The sequence below is a fragment of the Diabrotica virgifera genome, chromosome 2 (genome assembly GCF_917563875.1).
Source record: "Diabrotica virgifera virgifera chromosome 2, PGI_DIABVI_V3a".
In the NCBI taxonomy this organism is placed as follows: Eukaryota; Metazoa; Arthropoda; class Insecta; order Coleoptera; family Chrysomelidae; genus Diabrotica; species Diabrotica virgifera.
The window spans coordinates 84,467,600-84,491,753 of record NC_065444.1 but is presented as its reverse complement, the minus strand read 5'-3'; the positions used below and the strand labels follow the sequence as shown (position 1 = coordinate 84,491,753).

Genomic DNA, 24,154 nt, shown 5'->3' with positions numbered 1-24,154 from the left:
TTGTTATTATAAGTATGTGTTTTAGTGACAATTTTTATACATTTTGCATTAAAATAAATGAAGAACGATTGATTTCTTTATTGGAAAAATGTCCTCATCCGTATGATTGATGTAGATCATAGTACGTACTTATAGTAATTAGATACAATAATAATATAAATATTTGAATGATATGCTTTTTATCTTTATGCTGACAAACCTTTGCGATTGCACACATATTGTGTAAATTAGTTCCAAGATTATAAAAAACGAAAATATTATAAAAGCTCGTCATCAAATAAATCCATATTTTTAGAGTTAACAGACATGTTCTTTTAATAAAATTAGAAAAAGATCGTTCCACAAAATTTATTTTGAGAAGACAAATAATTAATAGCACAAGTGACAGTGACACAAAACAGCTGTTTACCATTTAATTGTGAATCTGCTGATGCTTTCAGTTTCCGTTCTCGTTTCCGTTTCCGTTCTCGTTCCCGTTCCCGGTCAATTGTGCAGCCGCCTTAATTCACTTACCGTCGAGTTAAAAAAATCTCTTAATTTTAATTTATTTGCAGAATTTCTAAATATGGAATTTTATCGTCTGGTTTATTAACGACTGTAAAAGTACGCTGGATGTTCGTTTTTGTATTGGGTACTTTTACAATCATTAAACCATCGGTTTGTTGGATGTCACTCATAGTAATATTATATAATTCTTCTCTTCTACAGGCACCAGATATTCCCAATATAATTGCGACCTACAAATTATGAAAAAATCTTCATTAGAGTATTTCTTTTACCTAAACTAGCTTATATTACCTTGTGAACTAGAAATTCTTCATCCGGTGCTTCCATCAGAAATTTTTCAAATTGCTCCCGTGTAAAAATGCTCGCTTTCTTAGGCCTATAGCCAACATTTTTTCTCTTCAAATACGCGATCAAAGTTGAAAACTTGGAAATATCAATGCCATCATAAAGAAAAACGGTGGATTTAATCATTGAATATTCTGCCCAGAGGCTTCCAGGAGCTGTCAACTGCATATGTCTTTGAACGAAATATGCCAATAGAGTCTTTTCTTCGATTCTTAAATTCTTGCCTTCGCACCATTTTTTAAAACTTTGGTAGGTATTTTGATAACGGATTTTGAATTTTTCGGGAATAATTGCGGAACACTCTTCTTCCCAAGCCCGTTCAATTTCTTCAAATTCACTTTCGCTCATATTTTAATTTATAATAATCAAAATTGTACTTAAAATTATTGACAACTAAATAAAAACTCAATTCTCCATTGTTGTTATGCACCCTAGTTACTACCTAACAACCAAAGTATCTATCTTGATAAAATGAATGAAACTAGTCAATATGACGAAAATGTTTAATTTTATAATTTATAATGGTATCAATCGTGCAAAAAACGTTATAAGCATGTCGAACGTTAAGGGTAACCGATCTCAGACAATAATTGGAGACGTCGCCCCGCTCGTCCTCCAAACAATTGTCTTCGATCGGTATAAAACCCTTACCGTTCTCCATACTTAATGTACTATTTAGCAATGCAAATAATCAAAACCGATAGAATGCGACTTGAACTTTCAAATGCGTTAAGCAAAATTGCTATTTTATTTTTTAATCAAAAGTTATTCGGGTTCAAATTGTTCGGGTTCCGATTTTTTGAAAGTTCAACCGCGTTCAGTGCCGGATTTACCACTAGGCCGACTAGGCCGCAAGCAAAAGGGGGCCGCAGCGTTTTGTAAAAAAAAACTTTTTTGGTAAAAAAAATGTGTAAAAAGCCGTGTCCGAATATGGACACGGCTTTGCGCATTCTACTATGCATGATGACATCTAATGCATCTGGAGAAAGATCATTCAGCGTGTTGAAAAGAATCAAAAATTGACGAAGATTCTAGATTGTCTAGTTTGGTTAGTTTTGTTTCAAATGCTAAGCTTTTTCAAGCCTTAGACTTTAACGATTTGATCAAAGATTTTGCAGCCAAAAAAGGTAGAAAAGTGAGTGTTTAGAGTTTAGATATGAGATTTATTATGAGTATGGAGTGGAGTGAGTGTCAATGTTAATCACTAATCCAACTTTATCCAAATTAAGAACATTACATTGACGTTTTTCAGTATAAGAGAATAATGTGACAATTTAACGATCTAAAAGTTTATTTGTGGTATTCTTAATATTTTTATTTTTTAGTACCTTAGCGTTGGCCTATTACTAGTTCATATATTATTAGTTCATATTATTTTGCTTGTCCTTTTACTTATAATGTCTTTTCAACTCGGCTTTTTTGGTCTTTTGTTGTACCTGTATCTACTTTTCCCACGGATGAAATAAATGATATTTAATTTTAACAATTAAGGGCATAGGCGCAAAATGTCGCCTGTCAAAATGTTCAATGTAATTTAAATGTATTAACTGTTTTCGAATTATGAGAAAATTAATAAGTATTTTTGAAAAATTTAAACGCAGAATGAAAGATTACGTTATTACCGAAGGCCAAAAGTCCCTGAAATTTTCTATAATGGTTATTTTAATTTACATAGGTGATAAAAAGAGAACATTTAGTGTGACTTTTAATTTCAAATATATCATTCAAAAGAAACTTTTGTAACAATCTTTCATTTTTTCATTCTTTCAATCTGTCAGTCTGCGTTTAAATATTTCAAAAATACTTACTATGTTTTAATATAGTTTTATAATTTTTACATACCTAGTTTCAATATAGTTTATAATTTTTACATAGTTTTCTCAAGATTCGAAAAAATTAATACATTTAAAACACATTGAACATTTTGACAGGCGACATTTTGCGCCTATGTCCTTAACTGCAATACTAATTTATAATATAATAATTTTAGCAATATTAATAATTTTATAAATAACTGCCGTTTGCTAACTTTTTGAATGATATATTTTCTATAAATATAGAAATTGTTGTTAGAGCTGAGTTGGGGTTTTAGCCAAAGTAAACTAAGATTATTTAATTAGTGAATACAACATTTCAACATTTCTATTCATTTATGTTATGCTTTGTATGTTGTACCAATTTTAAAAAGCAAAATTAAAATAAACGTTATGTATAAATATTATGTGCTTTATGCTTTAATTACATAATCGTGAAGTTATCGGGGGCCGCTCAGGGTAATTTGGCCTAGGGCCGCAAGTACCCTATATCCGGCACTGACCGCGTTTATCTCGAAAACTATGCATCCTAAGAAAAAACTGGTAAGAATATTTTTTACTTAGAATGACCCAAAAAAGTGTTTTGTTTTGCGAAAAATCGCTGTTGTATAATTCCTCAAGTTCTTTGTTTATAACAATCTTATCGACATCCGGATCAACTGTTACCCAAAAAATTCGTGTTCTACGGGTCAAAATACATAAAAAAAATTGGGTACGTTCATCTGAATAAAGGAGGCCGTTGTACCCCCAGAACCGGCCCGAGGGCCGTGCAAGCCGTGCGCCCGAACAGGGCGCCAAGGGGTTGGGGCGAATTTTCCTAAAGAAAGTGAACTGCGGCTGAGAAAAAATAAGAAAATGTTTTCTTATGAATCAAGTCATCAAACAGTTCTTGATCCTGAGATCGTGTTCAAAACTAGATTCTTGTACGCGGTCTTGGAACAGTGTATCTCGTCTCTGGGGACAGGTTTAAGCAGCTTTAAAACTATCACCCAATAACTCTTTGGGTTTCTACATTTAAAGTCCATCAGTTTGTCCAGAGAAAATCTAGAAAAGTTAACTTTGTTCAACTTAGCCTATAACATAAAAACACAATGTCATGTCTTATTGCCTTACAAGGCCTATCACTTTATGTCCAAAGCTCAACATTGTTAATTTCAAGTTTAATTCATTTTCAAGTTCAATTCTTATTAATTTAAAACTATTTTTTCATTATTACGTTTGATAAATAACCATAGTCATTAAATTTGTATAACCATTCTCCAAACTGTATTCAGGACTCAGGTAAATAAAATCTAATTGTATAACTTTTCAAGGCCGGCTCTGTGTACCCTCTGGCGACAGGACTAAACAACATATTTAAAAAATATGAGGTAGCTGTAAGCTGCGCATTTTAAAATTAGTTACAAATTATATACAACGGATCTTTCATAACACTGTACTGCATCAAAGGTATGTTTTTTTAACCTCGTAAGTGAGCAGAAGCAAAATTGTAGATGCCCAAATAATTCTGCACTGGCGGACATATACCTTACGTCAAGAGCATCAACTTTCAACTTCTATGTCAGCGCGCAAACAATGATGAGCCCGCTAATAACCGGCAAAAATAACGCAAAAGTTGGAAAACATAGGTAGATACAACCCCTTCTTAGGGGTGGAAAAACATACGTTCAGAATAAGTCCGGAAGTGGATAAGTGGACTAAATCTAAGCAACTTTTGTTCTATATCCCTAATAACACAAAACATTCCATGAATGTTCCTAGAATGTACACACAGGACATTGAAAACATTCCTGGAATGTCCCCAAATGCACACGAATGTCCCTGGAAAGTCCCAGGAAAGTGCTGTGTCAGCATTTTAAATATTCTTAGAATGTTCTGTTGGAACATTCCATGAATGTCTACGAATGTTCTTTGGACATTCACAGTCTATTTTTTAGACTGAATGTCTTGTTGGAACATTCCATGAATGTTCTTTGGACATTCACAGTATATTTTTAGACTGAATGTCTTGTTAGAACATTCCATGAATGTCTACGAACGTTCTTTGAACATTCACAGTATATTTTTTAGACATTCACTGAAATATATCGTCAGTAATGTGACAATACCTCCTATGTTTTTTCATGAGGTTTGCAGGAGACGAAAAACATTTTTTAAGGTCACTTTCTGTTTTCGTACGTATTCTGACTTTTTTGTAGTAAATAGATAGTTGAATTTACTGCAAAACAAGTCAAAAAATATATGAAAACAGGAGGTGGCCGAAACAAGTTTTTAGTCTATCTTACAAATCTCTTGAAAAAAACAGATAGGAGGTATTGTCATATCACTGACGATATGTGGCCATACCAAATAATACATCCTTGATAAATATAAACATTTTTATTGCAAAAAATCTTTACATACATTTTTTAATGTAATTTACTGACATTCCTAAATATTATAAAAAAATGTGTCACATTTGCTTTGTAAACCTTTCTTTTGCTTTTCGTAGCCACATATTCCGTTTCCTTTCTGGTTTTTTGTAGACCACTTCTCTCAGCTGATTCTAAAAGAAAATAAAATAAAAGGTAATTTTTCTATCCTTTACAATTAACAATCAGAAGAAATATTATTTACAGGTAATAATACGCATAAATAATAATAATAAAAAAATAAATATTAAATAATATTTAAATAAATAATATTTAATAAATAAAATAATAATAATGAACATTTTGTATTTTGACAACGACATCCGACGTGGAAGTAGAAACCTTAATAAAATTATTTTTTCAAGTAAATTGTGGCTTATTTCCTCATTAGAATAGTTAATTACAAAAAAGCCACAAAGAAATAGATTTTTCACAAACAAATAAGTATTTAGTATTCATTATATTTATTGTTTTTATTATTTACTTTAATGACCTACTGGTACATTATTTGACAAATAATGACATTTCGAAGTCTGTTAAGTATGATATAACGCCCTTGGGCATTAAATTTAAGTAACGACTTAGATACTGTCAAGTTGACAAATATCAACCTAAGTAAAACTATGGTTACCACAATTATGTTACTACTGTTACTGGTAAATGTACTTATTTAAAAACTAATCAATTCAAAATTCATTCAAATTTTTCGCATATAAAGAATAATTTAGTCAGACATTAAACGTTGAAGGCACCACAGGTATTATAATAATAACGCTTTCGGTCAACGTATATCCCTCAGGCCCTTGTTAAAAACACCATTGACCTCAAGCGTTATTATCCTTATAATACCCTTGGTACCTTAATAACTGTAACATAAGATTATACCTTAATTCTTGTTTTCTATTTCTGATGTTTTTATTTATTTACATTGAATATTAATCTGTTTTGTTGTATAATCTACTTCGCAATAATTATGTGATATATTTGACTTAAAATGAATTCAAACATTTTTTGCAGTTGGGCAACAATGTCAACTTAGATCTCCGATGTAGATAATGAATTACAACAGTATCTATATTGTACAGACTGTATTATTAATTAGGTTATTTATTTATTTATTTATTGAAATATACATCCACCAGGTATAAACCCATAAAGGTGTACATAAGAAAACTACATACATTGACTGAACACTTGATGACAAAATATAAAATAAAATAAAGAATAACCAAAAATGTTTCTGTTGTTAATACACATACACAATAATAAACAAAGACCTTAATAAAGAAAAATAACATGGCTTCAATTCGATAAGCTATTGCGTATTTCGCGTTTAAAGATGTTAAAACCAAGAAAAAAAATGCATATACCTGTGTGACATAAGCTATTGGAACAGCACAGTCTCTTAAACGAACAGATGAAAGTGAAGTTCTGTCAATATCTTTTTCTAAAAAGTGTTTTGAACATACTCCTCTATTAACAAATCTGATCTATACTTCATGTCTTCTTCGCAGGATCTTCTGGAAAGCTAAAAATACAAAATATATGCATTACTAAGCATTATTAACAAATTTTAGTTTTAAATAAAAAATATGATTAATGGACTCACAAAATATTATAAAACAGCTTAGAAATTGTTTATTAGTATAGTCGGTTCCCCAAACTCTGACACAACTGGCTAGTGATTTTAGTAGGTAATTTTTTTTGTTTTTGGCCAATTTTGCCAAAATTACAGTAATTATTAACTATTTAGTTATTATTTTTTTTTGCCAATTTTACCAAATTGGCAAAATTATTTACTAAAATCACTAGCCAGTTGTGTCTGAGACTCAGTAGTACTGAGACTGAGTTTAGCAAATCGACTATAATATTCTGTGTATTCATTAGTTGGTACTGCATATTATAGTGTGTGGTCTACCATCCTATTTATAAAGGCATACATTAGCAAAAACGCAAAAAGAATTACTTTAGTTTTACAAATCCTATTGTTATTATCTCTATTTACTATTTTAGTTAGGAATAAGCGAAGTTTGTGGCTTATTCACAATTATTATTAAAATAATAAATGGATATGACCAATAATTATTAACTTATAAAATAAAATAATAATTCTTCTGATTTATGCCTTTTATTCACTTTGTTATATTATCTAGGTTACTTAAAAGATTTTTTATGAATAGTATTATTAGGGTATTAATAGTATTAATTTATTTTCTGAAATACAGGGCATGCCTTCGTTTACATATTTGCATACTAACCTTTTAATAGGGCTTTTCATTCACAGTCATTTGTTTGGAGCTTCTGTCATAATTGAAACGTTATTCCTGCAGATTTTTTTATCTACATTATTTGTTTCTGCTACTCCAACTGCGTTAAAAACAGGACACCATTTTATTCACTATGTTAATAATACTATTTACTATTAATAATACACAAATAACAACGATCCACCCACCCACGGCAAAGCAAGGTGGCCAAGACGAAGATGCCAAGATGGCCGAAGCGAGGTCGTTGGTTGGTCGTTTTTAGTCACGTGATGCCCTCTCAAGCGCCATGCACAAAAATATATGCACGGCGAATTTGAAAATGAACGCAAAAGAAATAAATATAAATGCCTCTCTTGGGTTTTGCATAAGTTATAAGTATTTTTTTTTATTAACAAAATCGCATTCCAAATTGAATATTCGCGAACAATAATTTTTATTACATTTGTATGTTTATAATATTGTATTAATTGAACTTGGGAAACTCTTTAAATTTGACATATTATTGCACTGTAGGCCTAAAGTGTCACTTAGTTTGTCTGGTATGTTATAAGTAATGTTGTATCTGTTACACGTATGTATTATTTCGCAACTTAAAATATAGGAACATTGGTAGTATGTTCACAGAATGTCTTATGGTAACATTCCAGGAATAATTTAAACAGATGTTCACCGAATGTTCCCTAAATGTCCAGGACATTCAAATATTGATAGAACTTTGGTAGTACATTCCTGGAATGTTGTGTGTTGTTAGGGATCTAGTGTTTTTTATTAACTTTTAGAGTTATTTGCAAGAGAATATATTCATTTTTCAACAAAAAAAAAACACCATAAAAAACTACGTTTTTAGACGGTTTTTTTACCCAAAAAGTAATTATTTTATCGAAAAAAATTTTCTTGGCAAAGATATAGTTTATAAAAAAAAAATGAAAAAAATGGTGTATGTATGAAGTTCGTAGACCCGATAGAAGGAAAGTTGTAGCTAATGAAACTAGTGAAAGCTAGGTTCTTATTCAGCAAATGCCAAATTGACTATTTCAACGTGCAATAACCAAAGAATAAAGCACTTTTCGGGGAAAACTTGTCATAATTTTTTAAAGTGTTTAAGAAAAGCTTTTGATTTTAAAATAACAAAATATCTGGCTAATAATTGGCTCGGCCAAGGCCATCAAATTCACAAAAAAGAAAAGCTGTATTTTTGTTTATTTTTCAAATTTAAAGAAAAATATTCTAAACCAATTTTCTTCAAAAATAAGCTCTTTGAACCGACGAAACCTACAGATCATATAAACAATACATAAGTAATGGTAGGGGAGCCCAAGCATTTTTGCAGTAACTCGAGCGCGTCAGATTATGACATGGTGAGAAACCTTGTACCCTGTTAATGTACCCCTACCATATATTGGATCTTGATAGAGGGCAGTTCGTTAAGGGGGGTCCGAAAAAAATATATCCTTAGAAAAACTCGAAATCGTCAGATTAAGATAAGGTAAGTTAAGTAGGACATGCAGAACAGTGTATATTTCATAAATCTGACGGTTTGAGCGGGGCGTAAGGAAATGGGTGAGTCACAAAGTTTCACCAGAAAAAAGCGAATATTTCGAGTCAGATCTAAAAACTAAAAAATACGTGTTCAATATTGTTTAAAAATCGAACGATACCAAACACGACCCCCACGGAGGCGTAGGCGTAACCAGGGGTGGTTTTGGGGGTTATAACCCCCCTTTTGGACGTACCTACTTTGAGCTCTATACGCGTAACACCATTTATTCCATACCCACAGAGACCTTCAAGTAGATGTAACCCCCCCCCTTAGGAGCATCCTGGTTACACCTGCACGGAGGTAGGGTCTGGGGTGACTTTAAATAGGAGCCCCCATTTTTTATTGCAGAGTTTGGATTCCTTAAGTAAAAATAAGTAATTTTTATTCGATACTTTTTTTCGAATTATGGATAGATGGCGCTATAATCGGAAAAGATATTGTTGGAAATGGAAAATTAAATTAAAAATGGAAAGTCCTCACTTAAATGGAAAACTTTACGTAACTTTTTTGGTTTTAGGATATAATCTTCACAACAAACACAACCCATTAGGTCTCCATAACGCTCGAGTAACTGCAAATTTAGCATACTTTCCTCCTCCTCTACTATAAAGTAACTTGTGAAGTGATAATGATTAATTTCATAACTAAATATTAAGTAAGAGCAATTAAACCTTTTTTCTACTTTTAAGGGCAAAAAAGCAAGTTCATTATCGGAACCGATTTCAAAATTATTCTGCACGTTACATATTATATTTAAACGTTATTTGGTTGAAAAAACTCATTTTTGGTGGTTAAAAAATATTTTAATTTGTCTGGACTAAATTACGATATTGTTGATATCCGAGCAGAAGAATATAAAATAGCAATATTCTAAGCTCTTCACACAATGTTTCCAAAAAGAAGGGGCCAACTTTTTTTTGAGCGTAACTCGCTTAGTTTTTATGCTAGCAACATCCGACGATACTTAATAAAAAAAGACCTTTTTAGGAAGAAGAAGCAAGATTAAAGAAACGTCCTTAAAAATCATACACCATAATATAACATTTTTTATATTTTGAGACAACGTGTATAACAATTCGTAATCTGTGTTGCTCGATAAAGGTGTTAATTCTGTCATCTTTTCCGATTGTGGTTATGTTATGTTATTTATCTTAGAATATAAAATAAAACTAAAATAAAATAAATTATGTTATGTTATTTATGTGATGTGTATCTTTTGGTATGTAGGATAACTTATCATGTTTTTGTATAATTATAATTAAAATAAAATAACAATTTGGAGCAATCTTAAAAGAAGTTTAGTTTTGATGGTACTGTTGGCTAATTAGAGTTGTTTTCTACTGCAAACATGCCTGAGTTAACAGAAAAAATAGGATTTATAGGTGGAGGAAATATGGCCAAAGCAATTTGTGAAGGAATTGCCACAAAAGGTAATTATTTTGAATAAATTGTAGTATAAGACGAGTGAAATTACAAAATATATTATCACTTAAAATATTGAACTTTACTGTAAACATTCCAATTTTAATCTGGTCCCCCATAAAACGTTAACTAATATCAGTAATCATTACAAGGTGATAGAGTTTAAAGCATAAGTAATCTATTTGCTTGATTTTGTCAGAACAGTGCTGGTGAAGGAACCTAATAACTACATTGGAAAAATCAAGCAAATATAGAATGCTTTCAGTTTAGTACGGGATCGGAATATAGGTCGACCTGCAGCCATCTCCTTTCCGGATGAAGCATTATTTTTATTAAATTTCAGACATAGACAAATATTTCTAGCATGGGTTGCCTATCAAAATTGTGTCATAGCTATCCTTTTAAGAGGGGGCCGTAGGGGTTGAAATCAATATTTCAAGCACATTTTTTTAAAGTATGGTAGAATTATTTTATTTTTAAATTAAATAGGCATATTTAGTACAATTCATAGATTTTTGAAGGAAAAATATTGAAAAATAAGCCAACGGTGGCAAATTTTTAAAGACACCTCAAAAAACAATGAATTTTGCTGTGGACATCAGAACTCATCATTGGATCATGGTAAACAATACAGTAGAACCCCGCAAATCCGAACAAATTGGGGGGACAGCCTGTTCGGATTCCGAAAAGTTTGGATTATCCGAAAATTAGCCTTTCTAATAATTCAAAGCTAGCGTTGTTTGATTTAGAGTCACAAAACGTTCTCGCAAGAGTGTGGACACAATATTTTTGGACTCAAGTCGACTGCAAGAGAACCGAAGTAAGTTTATATTTAACCTTTATAAGCACTACATATAAAGTACGTAGGTATAAATTTTTAATAAATTTTCAATGTAAAATTCCTATTAATGCTACATCGTTCAATTTAGTGGTTTTAATCTGTATAATAAACATGTTTTTAGTATTTGTCTTAATTTTTTACATTTTTTTTGCTTTCTGTTGGTTCGGATTTGCCGAATGTTCAGATTTGCAGGGTTCTACTGTAGATTAAAAAAGATTTTATAAGCCTATGAGTTTCTCAAGGTAACGCTGTTGAGTTTTTTTAGTTTTATCAAATTTTGACTTTTTGATATCACTCAGAAGTCAAAACAAACTTTTTTCGCAAAAAAGGGTGAAAATTATCATAGTTATTATTGTTAAACAGAAGATAAAAATAAAACAAAAATGATCTCGACAGCATTATCTCAAGGAATGTCTAAAGAAAATATGTAGGTACCCACAAAATTTTAGGTGGGTTGGTCAAGTAGTTTTTGAGTTGCAATGTCTACAGTCTTTGAAAAAAGCAGTTTTGAGAAAAACGCGTTTACAGTATGGTCAACTTTTATTTTCAATTTCTTTTTTGTCTGTGAAATCATAAAGTGATGCACACCAGAATTAGTTTTTGAATCACGGAGTAATTTACAAAAGAAAATAAGAACAGCTGTTGACTGTTTCTCACTATGCTCAAGCACACAGGCACGAGCTTGCTGCAAAGCGAGTCGAAGGTAAGTAGATAGTGTTGAATATCCCTACCTTCAACTCGCCTTGCAACGGTCAACAGCTGTTCTCATTTTCGTTTTTAAATTCCTCCGCGATTCAAAAAGATATCCGGCGTGCATCATTTTATGATTTGACAGACAAAAAAGAAACTGAAAATAAAAGTTGACAATACTTCAAATGCTATTTCCTCAAAACTGCTTTTTTCAAAGGCTGTAGATATTGTAACTCAAAAACTGCTTGACCGACCCACCTGGAATTTTGTATATATTTTCTTTAGACATTGCTTGAGGTAATGCTGTCAAAATATTTTTTGTTTTATGCTTGCTTATTTTTTGTTTAACAATAATAAATATGTTGATTTTTACCCATTTTTGGTAAAAATCGCTGATATAAATTAATTAACCTAGATGTAATGCCAAAAGTGTCAAAGTTTCATAAATGTCATTAGTGTCAAAATTTCATAACAGTGGAGTAAACTTGCTTGAGGTTGGACCAATTAAAAACAAGCATTACTGCGCTGTAAATTTGAATTACTCCTTCTGGTTTAAAAACAGACCATAGCATCTCTAAATTGAGCCGCTTGTCCATAGAAACCACAATGAGTTACACAAGGATAAGCGATGTGATAATAAGCGATGATACACTATGTCTTTATGATACTAGTAATATTAGAGCATTGTTGCGTTTCAAAATGATTGTTCATATTATTTAAACTTTTAGTCTTTGTTAGTACATTTCAGTCTAATTTTCATTTTTAAACATAATTCTTAGAACCAGCTAACTGTTGCTCACAAGATCAAACACTTCAATAAAATAATTTTACAAAATATGTCCACTAGGATAATAGCCATTCCCATTTACAATACATGCCGATATGTTTCACTTATTGTTTTAATTTAGGTAACTTGTTTTCAAATCAATCATTACGTTTGTGCAAAGATCTGTTGGAACAACTGTAGTTTAAATATGCCTTCTACCTTTATTGGTTAAGTAGCCGTTTATGGTGGACCTGAAGGTGATCTGAAATTGTGGAGCCCAAAAATGGTCGCCAGGGTATATTAAAACCAATTGTGACTAAACATTTGTTTCTTTAACTATTGAAAATGGACTCACATTGCAAACAATAAACAATTTTCAAATTGACTTGCAACTTACTTTACGAATAGGGAACTTGCACATTTTTGTTTAATTACATAATAATGTTCAGTTTCGTTTAAAAATAAGATTTCCAAAATTTCACCCCTCAAAAACTCATAACTTAGTTAGAAGTACAAATTTAAAATCTTCTGTGTATTATTATCATTTCAAACGATCGAAAAAAAAACATGCAAACACTTGAAATCTCATATAATATTTTGTAATGACATTTCTCTTGTCTCATATAAAAGTATATATCATTTTGTTTATATTGGAGTGTGATACAGTTTTTGAAGAGATGGCATTGAATTGTTTGTGTATGTGTTTACTATGGAAAATATAAGTAATTACTGTAAGTGTTGTTTACTACTATAAGTGTTGTTAAAGTACAACCATTAAAACCCCCAATAAAATATTTATAAGATTACCAGTCGATAAGTAACGGCATTTAATAGTGGTTACATGCATCTTGAAAGGACATCAAAGGAATTTTAGTTCATTTTTAATGTCTTCATGTATTTTAAGATAATCTTAATGCAAGTATTTAATACCTATCTGTTTTCTGCTTAATAGTTTTTTTAATAAATAAGTGTTTTTTGAGCAAAAAGTAGAACTTTTGGTACAATTTGGTAGATGTACATTTTACAGATTGAATGATGTTAACCTATACAACATTTTTCTAGAGCTGTATTTTTATAAAATTAAAATAAACTACTCGTAATAATAAAGGTTTGTGTTCATAATGGGTAAGTTATCAGACTGTCCTTTATAAAAGCCCTCTTTGGTCATTTAAAAAAAAGAATGTGTGTACTTTGTACGCATGTAAGAAGTTATACTTCTATATTATGATTTCAACAAAATCAATATATCTACTTTAAACAGTTTTTTTGTATTGTATTTAAATATTAAATTAATTTTAGAAAGAACTAAAAGAATTCCAAAAAAAATATGCATTGTCCGGGATTCGAACGTGGGACCTTCCAATCTCTAGGCGAATGCTCTATCGACGAGCTACAGAGGTTACCCTTACATACTATTATTTCTCGGTCATAATTACAATCGCGGTGACACATAGATAATGGGAGCGTTCAAGTATTACGTAACGTAGTTTGGGGGGAGGGGGGTCTTGTAAAACGTTACGGCGCGTTACATGGGGAAGGGGGTTCGAACAGCGCGTTACGTAACATTCTTTTTTAACTTAAATGAAAAAAAAACTAGGGAATTTCTTTTATGTTTTACATAGACCCCTGAATTGTATTATGTTGTACCCTCACGCTCCGCTCATGTTCCGACAACAGGATAATAGTACCTATTCAAGTGAAAAAATCTTAAAATTTGTAATACAGATGAAGCACAGTAACATGTGTTTGTAATAATTAAAGATGGACCTCTCTCCACAACAAAAGATTTAAAGGTACAGATGTTATTTAGAGGCTGTAGAGGGAACTACATGTTCATAAATCATGTATGTTTTCTGAAATCGTTTTCTGCAGTAGGTATTCATTAATGTTTTAAATACGCAAATTTTCAAATTATTTAAAAATGTCTTTAAATAAAAAGCATTAAATACAAAACCGACTATATTGATACTTAGTTTAGAAAATTGATAGATATTTAAAAAAAATATTACCCTTATTTAAAGTGTGATTCCTGAATTATTAATTTCAAAGTTTTATGTAATTAATATCTTGACGAAAATTATACATAATTTCAAAACTTCACCTTGCATTATTCATAATAAATAGACCCTACATAATACACATTTTTGAGATGAGGTTGTTAAGCAGCTTCTAAAAACAAAAATATACAGAGTGTTTAATTACAATTAAAGATAATGGACTATGCTAGACTTGAGTGAATCACCCTGTATATCTAAATTTATGTTTAAATAGTTCATAGTTGAATTTAAAAGTTGACGTATCCTAGCGTTTTTATAATTTTCTAAAATAATGACACATGGCAACAATTTTATTCTATAAGTGGTTTCCATACATTATAATTTTAAATGATCATAAAGTATTATTCATAAAGACCATGAAATCAGATTTTTAAGCAGCTTTTAAAAATATAAAAATATACAGGGTGTTCAAAATTAAGCTTATGCACTACGGTAGGCTTGCATGAATTACCCTGTACATTTAAATTTATGTTTAAATAGCACACATTTTTATATATGAAAATCTACGGGTCTCAGCGTTTTTTAAAATTGATTAAAACAAGGACAGAAATAATTTTATTCCATAAGTGCCTTCTTATATATACAGGGTGTTGCACATGCCTAAAGACAAAGGTATTTGATCAGTGCGTCCTCCCAGTCTTGACGTACGGATCAGAAACACTTACCTTACCTTAAGCCTCGGCTACCAAACTAAGAGTAACGCAGAGAACGGTTAATGTTAGGAATAACTCTGCGAGACAAAAAGTGGAGATGGGCAGGACACATAGCCATAATGACAGATGGGCGATGGACAAAAAGGTTATTGGAATGGAGGCCAAGAGAAGACAAGCGAAGCGTCGGTCACTTGGGTGTTATGTAACGTTTAGGTAGGGGGAGGGGGGTACATAAAAACGTTACGGTGCGTTACATGGGGGGAGGGGGTCAAAAATCTTCAAAAATTGCGTTACGTAATACTTGAACACTCCCTAATTGAATAAACATTTTCAATAATATTATTACCGTACTCCCAAAGACACAAAAATTATAATAAATATATTTACTAAAAACACTAATATATTCTTTTCACGCACACCTTAGTTGCGCTACATAATTTAAAAGATTTAGCGACTAACACCATACTGTCGTTGTGCGCATGCGCCGGGAATGTTAAAATTTAACTTCAAAAGTATAACTTCAAAAATTGTCTTAGAAAAGACGCTAAAATATTATGAAATATATAGTTCACAACAATTATCTAAAGATTTATTAAAAGGAGATATACCATAAAATAACTACAAGTAAACAAATATCAAACGTAATGAATTAATGGCGCACACCATGAACATTTTTAACTTTATGATGTCACTACCAATGAGGGCACATTTTTCTTTGATATATATTTTAAATTATGTTTGGTTCTGATTTATAGCATTTTTTTCCAATTTAAAATTTTATGCAAGTTCCCTATTAAAGGTTGGCCCAGAAATTTTTTAGACCAGGAAGGATCTGTTTTTAGGTGGATGTGAGAGGTGGCATTCGGATTTTTGCGGATAAAGTTAGGTGATAACTTCGTTAATAATAATTGATTTATGCTCCTTCTCAAAAATGCCCGGAACATTAATAAAAACAAGCTGAAAATGCGAGCATTATCATAACGAAAACTTTGTTTATTTACTTATTTTAATTATTCATAATATGGAAAATTGCTATTATAAAAAGTAGTTTAGAATTAATAATTATGTTTTAATGTGCAATTATATCATTCTAATTTAAATGTTATGAACTATAAAGATAGTTTACTTTTGATCGAAATTCATATTTCTTATATACCTCGTATAAAATTAATAAAATTTTACATATGATGGTTGCATCATAAATCTTAGAACATGAAGAGGTTTTTATGAAGAATAAATTTTCTTCGTCAAATTAAAAATAAAAGAGTTATAAATGAAAATGTTGGCATCCATAATTTGAGAAAAATCTTCAAATATTTTTTTCCATTAGAAGGATGTAATTGCACATATCAGACCATAATTTTTTATACCAAACAATATTATTTCATGTACTGTCGGTTCGCTAAACTCAGACACAACTGGTTAGTGATTTTAGTCAATAATTTTGCCAATTTGGCAAAAAAAAATAATTACTAATTAGTTAATAACTACTAAATACAGTAGAACCCCGATTATCCGTGCTCCTCGGGAACGGATGTTGGCACGGATAATCCGAACATTTATTTCCTATTATAATACATATGTATGTACGTATATCCATACATATATCGCCGCCGCCTACGAAAAGTATAACTCCGAAAAATGCCGTTAAGAATAGAACTTTCAATGAACGCCGCGAAAAATATTATTTTCTATTATATTGTTGTGAAAATTATAATCCCTAATAAAGTGTTAACGAAAAAATTTATTTTTTGAGGAGCATCAGCAAAAAACATCATTCCTGTTTGTGTGTCCACGAAAATTATAATTACTAAAAAGTTCTCAGAAATAATTGTTTTCGTCGGCAGAAACGGAAAGGGAAATAATTGTTTTCGTCGGCATCTATTATGAACTAAATCTTTTCGTTATAAATATTTTGGGAGTTATAATCTTCGCGGGATATTGGCAACACGGCAGTCAAAACGAAAACAAATATTGTATTTACCGTCTGCAATAAACTCAATTTTTGAGAGTTGTAACGGGAAATAAGGTATTAAAAGTATCCAGTGAACAATATAAGACATTAAGTTAAGGTTAGTGATAATTAAAAACATTAAAATCGGTGAAATAACATCAAAATAGAACCAAGGACATACAAAAAGTAAGATCGCTAAAATTGTAAAGCCTGTTTAACAACAAAACGTAGACACGAAACTCTGGCCGATGAAATTGCGACGTTGCCTTTGTGAGTAGATTTTCCAGGTAACCACAGAAAATAACAACCGATAATAAATATACAAAATAAATACGGTAAACGCTGTCTTCTCCGCACTTTTGAGGTGGAAGACAGTGTTTGGCGCCGGAAAATGGAAAGGTATCTGGAAACTTTAGACAGTGATGACACACAGTCAGAAGGAGGGTCAAAAAGGAAGGACAGATATATGGATAACGAGGAAGATGATATTTTTAGAAAGAGCAAAAAGTTCTCGAGAACACCAACAAAAAATCAAGAGAAAAGAAATGAAGAAACAAAAATTGATCAATTATTAATAATGATGAGCCACCTCACCGATGACATTAAGGAAATAAAAAGAAATCAAAAAGAAAGCAAGGAAGCAATAGAAAAGCTCAATATAGAAAACAGAGCGCTGAGAAAAGAAAATGCGGAACTAAAACAAGAGAATATAGAAATCAAGGAGGAACTCAGAGAAATAACAAACCACATGGAAGTTATGGAAAAACACCGACGAATAAATAACGTAGTCATGAACGGTCTAAGGATAGACACATATGAACAAGCAGGGTTAAAAGAAACAACTAACAATTTCATCAAACAACACTTAGGAGTAGAGGTTAAAATAAGGAATGCTCACAAGCTAGGAGAAAAAACATGCCTCATTGAATTAGAAAACCAGGAAGAAAAAAGAAAAATAATGGAAAAAAAGTATAAGTTAAAAGAAATAAGAGGGCTGAAGGTATATATTAACGAAGATGCAACCATAAGAGAACGAGAAATACAGAAAACAATTAGAAACATTGCTCAGGAAGAAAGAAACAAAGGAAATGAAGTCAAGATTGGAGTAAAAAAAATATGGGTAAACAACAACGAATGGAAGTGGAACGACAAAGAAGGAAAAATGATCAAAACAACATCAAAAAACTAGCAGACAATTGTACCATGGGAATAACGATGACGACACAAGTACAGAAAAAGGATAACGATAATTCAAAAAAAGGACAAAAGAGAAAAAAAATGAAAACCGGACAAAAACACAAGAGAACATGTCGAAAAGAACACTTACTTTTAGGAACATGGAATGTAAGAGGCACATATAGAGAAGGTAAACTTAAACATCTAGCGAGAGAAATCGAAAAGTTCCAATTTGACATAGTAGCCTTGCAGGAGACGAAACAGCTGGGAAATGATATATTAGAAATAGAAGATACAGTGTTTTTTAATAGCGGCGGAAAGAATAGAACACTAGGCACAGGTTTTATGCTACGAAAAGAACTAAAGGAAGCAATAGTAGAATTCAAACCAATATCAGATCGAATATGTAGTATCAGGATCAAGGGAAAATACCAAAAAATCACTCTCATAAATATTCACGCACCATCTGAAGAAAAAGATAATGATGTCAAAGAATCTTTTTACAGTGAACTAAATAGAACAATCGAAAGTATACCCAGATACGACATGAAAATTAGGCGACGCAAGTGCCAAAATAGGGAAGAAAGAAGTATTTAGACCGACAATAGGAAAACATAGTAAACACAATGAAACTAATGAAAACGGACAGTTCCTCATAGATTTTGCAAGAGAAAAAAATATGATCATAATGAGCACATATTTCGAAAGAAAACAAATACACAAGGAAACATGGATATCGCCAGATAGAAAGACCAAAAACCAAATAGATCACGTGCTGATCGAAAAAGAAGAGCAGCAATGTATAAAGAAGATTAGAACATACAGAGGACCAGATGCCGACTCCGACCATTACATGGTGGGTATCAAAATGAAGCAACTGATACCTGAAAACAAAAACAAAATAAAAGAAAAGAAATGTATAAATAAACCAATTCGGTTTGCAACAAAAAAAGAGCAAGAAACATACAGAGAAACAATGGAAAGGGAACTAAAAAAGATACAAATAGAAGAACAAACGGAGAACAACTGGGAAATCATAAAGCAAGTAATGAACAAAGCAGCAAAAGAATGTAATAAACAAGAGATTAAAAAGAGGAAGGAGTGGTTCGACATAGAGTGCCAAAAAGAAATAGAACTAAGACAATCATTAAGGATGGAAATGATCAAGAAAGAAACAACAGAGACGCATGATAGATATATAGAACAAAGACAAAAAGTAAAGAGGTTGTTGAGAGAAAAGAAGAGAAAACACTTAGATAATAAGCTAAAAGAAATAGAAGAGAACTACAGAAATAAAGAAATAAAAAACCCATATTCGTTAAAAACAAAGCTGTAGATAATATAAGCGGCGAAGCAGAAATAGTAGAGAGATGGAAGGAGTATTTTGACGAATTACTAAATGGCAAGAATAAGCCAAACCAAAATGAATCCATAGAAGAAGAGACAGAAAATGAACAGTTAGAAGACATAGAAGATAATCCACCGAGCAAAGAACAAATCGAGGAAATAATTAGAAATCTTAAAAACAACAAATGCCCTGGAAGCGATAACATAACAGCAGAGATGATGAAATATGGTGGAAAATTGCTGAATGATTGGATACACAAAATCATAAAAGATATATGGTTAAAAGAACGAATACCAGAGGACTGGAAGGAAGCAATTATCTGTCCAATACATAAAAAAGGCGACAAAACAGAATGCAGTAATTACAGAGGAATAGCTTTACTAAATACCGTATACAAAATCCTAGGAAAATCAATAAAAGACAAACTTGAAAAAGAAGCTGAAAATATAATAGGCGAATATCAGTGCGGATTTAGAAGAGGGAGAAGCACAACGGACCAAGTATTCGTAATCAGAGAATTACAAGCAGAAAGCTATGAACACAACCTACCAACGATAGCACTATTCATCGACTTCCAACAAGCATACGATAGAATAAAGAGGAAGAAATTAAAAGAGGCGCTTGAGGAATTGGGAGTTAGCAGAAAGCTACGTAACATGATACACCTCACTCTGAAGAATACAGAAAACAGAGTCAAAATAAACAATCAATCATCAGAAAAATTTATAGTAAACGAATGATTAAGACAGGGCGATCCTCTGTCATCTTTACTCTTCAACTTATGCCTAGAAAAAATAATGCGAGAAGCAAAAATCAATAGAGAAGGACTCATATATCAAAGAAGACACCAAGTTTTGGCGTTTGCGGATGATGTGGTGTTACTGGCAAGAGGAAAAAAAGAGCTACAGGAGATGGTACAGAGAATAGTAAAAGCAGCGAAGAAAATGGGACTATATATATAAATTCAACTAAAACAAAATGTATGGAGTGGACAGATGGTCAGTTTAGGAATGGTCAAAATTTTAAAGTAGAAGTAGAAGAAGGAACATCATACGAATTCGAAATGGTAGAAAGATTTACATACCTAGGGGCAATAATATCACGTAAACCTATCATTAAAGAAGAAATACAAGCTAGAATAATGGCAGGCAATAGAAGTGTACATGCGCTTAATGTAATGTTGAAAAGCAAGTTTCTATCAAGAAGGGCAAAAGTACAGCTATACAAAACAACTATACAGCCAATAGTAACATACTGCAGTGAGACATGGACAATGACAAAAAATGAACAAAATTTACTGGAGATCTGGGAAAGGAAAATACTAAGGAAGATATATGGAGGAAAAATAAGGGACGGTTTATGGATAAGAAGATCAAATGATGAGTTAAAGCAATTATACAACCAACCTAATATAATAGGAGTGATAAAGGCTCAGAGACTTAGATGGCGAGGTCACATTGAAAGGATGCCAAACACGAGGACTCCAAAAAAGGTACTAAACTACACTATAACTTCAAGAAAGAGAAGAGGAAGGCCGAAAAATAGATGGAAGCAAGACGTCGAAAAAGATTTGGAAAGAATGGGGCTAGAGGGCCAAAAAAGAAAAATGAGTGACAGGAAGGAATGGAGGAAAATCACATATCAAGCCAGAGAAGAGCTCAGCACATAAAGAAACGTGAAAATGAAGAAAGAAAAAAAACAAACTTTTCAAGCCATGGGCCTCTAAGGCCTTTAGTGCTATTGTATATATATATATATATATATATACATATATATATATATATATATATATATATATATATATATATATATATATATATATATATAATCTTCGCGGACACGCATATACAAAAAAAATTGTATCGCCAACACTTATCAAAGAGTTATTATTTTCACTGGAAATGTATTAGGAATCACATTAATCATAGGCAGTGGCGATATACCTACCATAAAAAGACAACAGAACAAATAAATCTTTCATTATGAGTCTCCCTCTCCGCGTATTGGGACCGTGCAAGTTCGGAAAAGCGACACCTGGTTTCTTCGCTCTGAACTTTTATTCGCACTTTTAATTATATTGGCCAATCATATGGTCCTGGTTACTGGATAATTGTCAAGGCCATAGTCCAAAAAAAATAATAAGAAGAAAAAATAATATTTAGGTTATGTTATTAAATCGTCAACAGTTGTATGTAGTAAATAAAATTAGTTATTAAAATGCAGTACTGCAAGCAAAATACAATTAATTTAATTTACCTTTATATAATAATTGCATATCATATCAATATTGTGAAGCAATATATAATTTTTCTTCTTAAATGACAATAGGTATGAAATGTACGTCAATTTGACAATTTCAATTGACAATATGAATTATTTAAGAAAGTTGCAATATTTCTCCGCTATTGGCGCACGATCGTTTCGCGTATCCCTTCCGAGTACTTGCACACCGCGAATAGAGTTTCCGTCGAGTGATTAATAGTGACGCTATTTTGGTAAAACCTCAAAAATGCAATTTAAGTAATACAAAATCATAGCACGGATAATCCGCAGCCCGGATAATCTGCACACGGATAATCGGGGTTCTACTGTAATTAGTAATTTTGTCAATTTTGGCAAAATTCGAAAAAACAAAAAAAATGCGTACTAAAATTACTAGCCAGTTGTGTCGAGTTTAGCGAGCCGACTATATTTTAATTTCATAGCAAACGGAACAGTCCATTTATCATAAAGGGGAGGCCGTATACCCGTTTAAACCTTTTTAAAGCTGTTAATAAATAATTATTGCTTTTAAAATATACTCAAATTGTATTTTTGAACATCTTATTTATTTTATATAATAATTAAATTCACTATCAAATGTCATTGGTGTTTTATTAATACTTAATTTAAAATTTAGTTTGACATTCACGAAGTGTCAAACTCAAATGTAAATAACCTATGCTTTGCTTAACAAATTGAGATTAAAAAACTAGCCTACTTAATATCAACGATTTCAGCTGGACGTGTAGTGTGTCGGCAGAAAATAAAACGATTGTGACTTCACATTTTAGATTTTGAAGTCGATTCTCTCGAAGACAGTTAGAAATATCGAAATGCCGTTTTCAGATTTGGATTCAGAAGGAAAAACTACATAAGAATCCATCGAAAAATCTGATCTGAGTATTGCAGGAGCGGCAACGCAATAACACACACACTTTTACAAATTTATAAACGAAATGATTTCGTTGAAAATAAAATATTTAAAGATTTCGTTTTTTTTTCTACTTTCTTTGCTTATAACTTTAAAACTATTCATTTTGGAACAAAGTCGTATAGGAATAAAACAAAGATAATTAAATTTTTTATCAGATACGATTGGTTAAAAATGTCTTAATTTAACACCCTTGCTGCAAAATAGCAATAAATATAAAATAAGGGGGCAAAACAAGCCTGTCCTTATTCAATGTTTTTCCATCACTTAGGTTACACTTGGAACCTTCCTAATTCGCTTAGAAAATGTTTGTAATGTGCTAAAACCGTCCACCAAATTTCATTAAAATTGACTTACTAGATTTTGCATAATAATTTTGCAATCTAAACTTTTTTTAAAAAATTAAAAATTTTTAAAATCTCGCACAGCAAAAACTAAAACATACAAAGATTTGTCAATTTTTTACTTATAAAGGCGCACCTATCTAATGCACTTTACAGAATTGAAATCGGATTATTTAAGCAGCCTCAGCAATGTTTTAAAGTTATAAACAATTTTTTGGCTTATAAACATATTAGTGCTGTGTCCAGGAGGGGGTGCTACGGGCTCCTTTTTTTTTTCGCAAAATAAAACATTTTTTTGTATTTCTTGGGTAATTCTAAGCAAAAAATGTTCTTATAAGTTTTTTCGTAGGATGCATAGTTTTCGAGATAAACGCGGTGGAACTTTCAAAGAATCGAAAAATTGCAATTTTTTGAGCGAGAATAACTTTTGATTAAAAAATAAAATAGCAATTCTGCTGACAGCATTTGAAAGTTTAAGTCAAATTATACCGGTTTTAATTATTTGCATTGCTAAAAATTATTTTTTTTATTATTAAATAAAGCTATTTGTTTATAAGCCAAAAAATTGTTTATAATTTTAAAACATTGCTGGGGCCCCTTAAATAATCTGATTTTAATTCTGTAAAGTGTATTAGATAGATAAAGCACCTCTTTATATGTAAAATAATTACACTTTTATAAAAAAGAACTTTTTTATAATAAAACCTTTTTATTATTTATAGGAAAGAATATAAAATAATTTAACGATAAAATGCCTAAAATTCCAAAAATTACACTCTAATTAAAAATAGTTATTTATGAAACAGTTCGTGAAGTATGCGATTTT

The 24,154-nt window shown here is 31.3% G+C and overlaps 1 protein-coding gene and 1 long non-coding RNA gene across 2 annotated transcripts in view; one reads left to right on the top strand and one right to left on the bottom strand.

The window, feature by feature from the left end:
- Positions 1–4,860: 4,860 nt before the first annotated feature.
- Positions 4,861–8,097, bottom strand: LOC126880128 (uncharacterized). The gene is made up of 3 exons (XR_007696429.1): positions 7,336–8,097; positions 6,448–6,605; positions 4,861–5,211 (listed from the first exon to the last, which is right to left on the bottom strand). It is a non-coding gene; the product is annotated as an uncharacterized LOC126880128 (long non-coding RNA).
- Positions 8,098–9,785: 1,688 nt separating this feature from the next.
- Positions 9,786–24,154, top strand: part of LOC114341626 (uncharacterized) — a 29,347-nt gene continuing 14,978 nt past the window's right edge. Inside the window, exon 1 of the mRNA XM_050643834.1 lies at positions 9,786–10,314. Coding sequence (XP_050499791.1) covers positions 10,233–10,314 — 82 coding nt within the window. The 5' untranslated portion in view covers positions 9,786–10,232. The remainder of the gene's footprint in view (positions 10,315–24,154) is intronic.